Raw genomic sequence first — 1,862 nt, 5'->3', positions numbered from 1 at the left:
GCACTACAAGGAGGTAGCAAATCACCAACCTTCTTTTATTAATAAAATTGTCAACACAATATGATCAATTTTATTTAAATTTTATTTTTGCGAATAAAGTTTTTATCACAATTGCGAGGAAAAGAGTGAATTCATTGAGTATACATGATATGATGATAACAGTTTAATGTTTTTACCTTATAAATATTACCGTACATATTTGGTGAATTGATCATTCAAAACCATTTCAATTGAAATTTGAAATTTCATACATGTCAAAAGATTAAAGCTGATTCATGTATAAGGAATGTATATATATATATTTATTATGCATATTTTAGTTATGTTGTAAGAACTATTTCAAAGTAAGCAAGAATAAATATAATAAGTAAACCTGAACACTAAACCATGAAACCCTGAACTCTAAACCCTGAACCCTAAACCCCTAAACCTTAAAAATTATCCTCTATCTAAATTTATTTATAGAAATTATGATTATAAAACCGGTTTCAAAATTTTATTAAAATATTAAATTGACAAAATATTCTATGCTGTCTCATACCTAATATTATAAGAAATTAAATCTTCATTTAGAGGCTTATCTAATAATAATTCATTAGTTCCATCTTCATAAAAAATGTTGTTTATTTTTTCGCTTCTTCCTTTTAATCCAGAATGTATCCATCTACCAACAGGTGTAAACTAATAAAAAAAAGGGGAAATATAATTTTAAATATATAATATTCTATGATAATTCAGTTAACTTATTAAATGTAACAATTGTTATGTATTTTTCTTCATATACACATATAAAATCTTATATTGACCTTATATAATAAAGCTAATACGGAAGATACTCCTGCCATTGTACCAACACTTGTTTTTACAATGGATTCTTGAGAAGTATCTGGATTGTTCTGTAGAGTGGAAATTGGATTTGGATTAATCTGTGCTGTTTTACATACGCCAACATATTCATCATGTATGGACTCTAGCGATGGTAATTTATCATGTAATTGCAGTGTGCTTAAAAGAACTTTGGAATATGAATTATCAAACATATCTAAATGTGAGCAAGTTTCTCTATTAATATCTTTATCAGTAATCTTTGTACAATACTGATTCTTCATAAATTTATATATATTAACACATTCGTTAATATATTTCTCACAAGAACAATAATCATTACCACCTGTATTTTTCAGTGTTTCTAGAATTATCTCAATATTATCATGCAAATATAATAATTTGATTATTTTTTGTGGTTCTTTAAGTTTTTCAGTATATGAAGTAGGACATACAATTTTATTATTATATACCTTTATTAAATCTTGCGTTTCTGTGAATATATCTCTAATAAATGTTTGTGAAAGTTTAAGATATTCCATATTATAATATATCCAATATTTTAGAATATTACACCAATCCAGTACTGAAGTTTTTACTCCTTCATATTCAGAATATGGCACAAAATTCCTAATAAGTTTAATGCAAAAATTAACGTATTTTATATTTTTCATATCTATTCGTCCTAATTTAGCTTTACAAATAGTCTCATATTTATAATATTCTTCTTCATCATCTACGCTTCTGTCAAATTTTTCGTACAGTGTCCATATTTTTGTTAAGAAAGGGTACTAACAATTAATAATAAAATTATATAAATATTAAATAGAATAATACAATTTTTATTATATCCATAATATTACATAATTTTTAGAAATGCGAAATAAATATCATTTTGACAAATGAAATAATAAAAACAAACATCTTTTTTTAGCTGCTCAATGTATAATTTATTTGAGGACATATTTATTTAAGGAAATGACAAATTATATTTCGGTATAAATATTTTGAGGTAAATAAGCACATACACTATATGA

General features: G+C 24.4%; 1 protein-coding gene across 1 annotated transcript; it reads right to left on the bottom strand.

Moving 5' to 3' along the window:
• Window positions 1-644: 644 nt before the first annotated feature.
• On the bottom strand, window positions 645-1,367 carry PCYB_004290 (hypothetical protein; the record flags this gene model as incomplete). The annotated part of the gene is made up of 2 exons (XM_004227850.1): window positions 645-681; window positions 787-1,367. The coding sequence occupies 2 exons, from the start codon at window positions 1,365-1,367 to the stop codon at window positions 645-647; spliced, it is 618 nt and encodes a 205-aa protein (XP_004227898.1).
• Window positions 1,368-1,862: the final 495 nt, after the last annotated feature.

The sequence above is a fragment of the Plasmodium cynomolgi genome, assembly GCF_000321355.1.
Source record: "Plasmodium cynomolgi strain B DNA, scaffold: 0477, whole genome shotgun sequence".
Classification (NCBI taxonomy): Eukaryota; Apicomplexa; class Aconoidasida; order Haemosporida; family Plasmodiidae; genus Plasmodium; species Plasmodium cynomolgi.
Note: the sequence above shows the minus strand (reverse complement) of the source record. Positions and strands in the feature narration are given on the sequence as shown.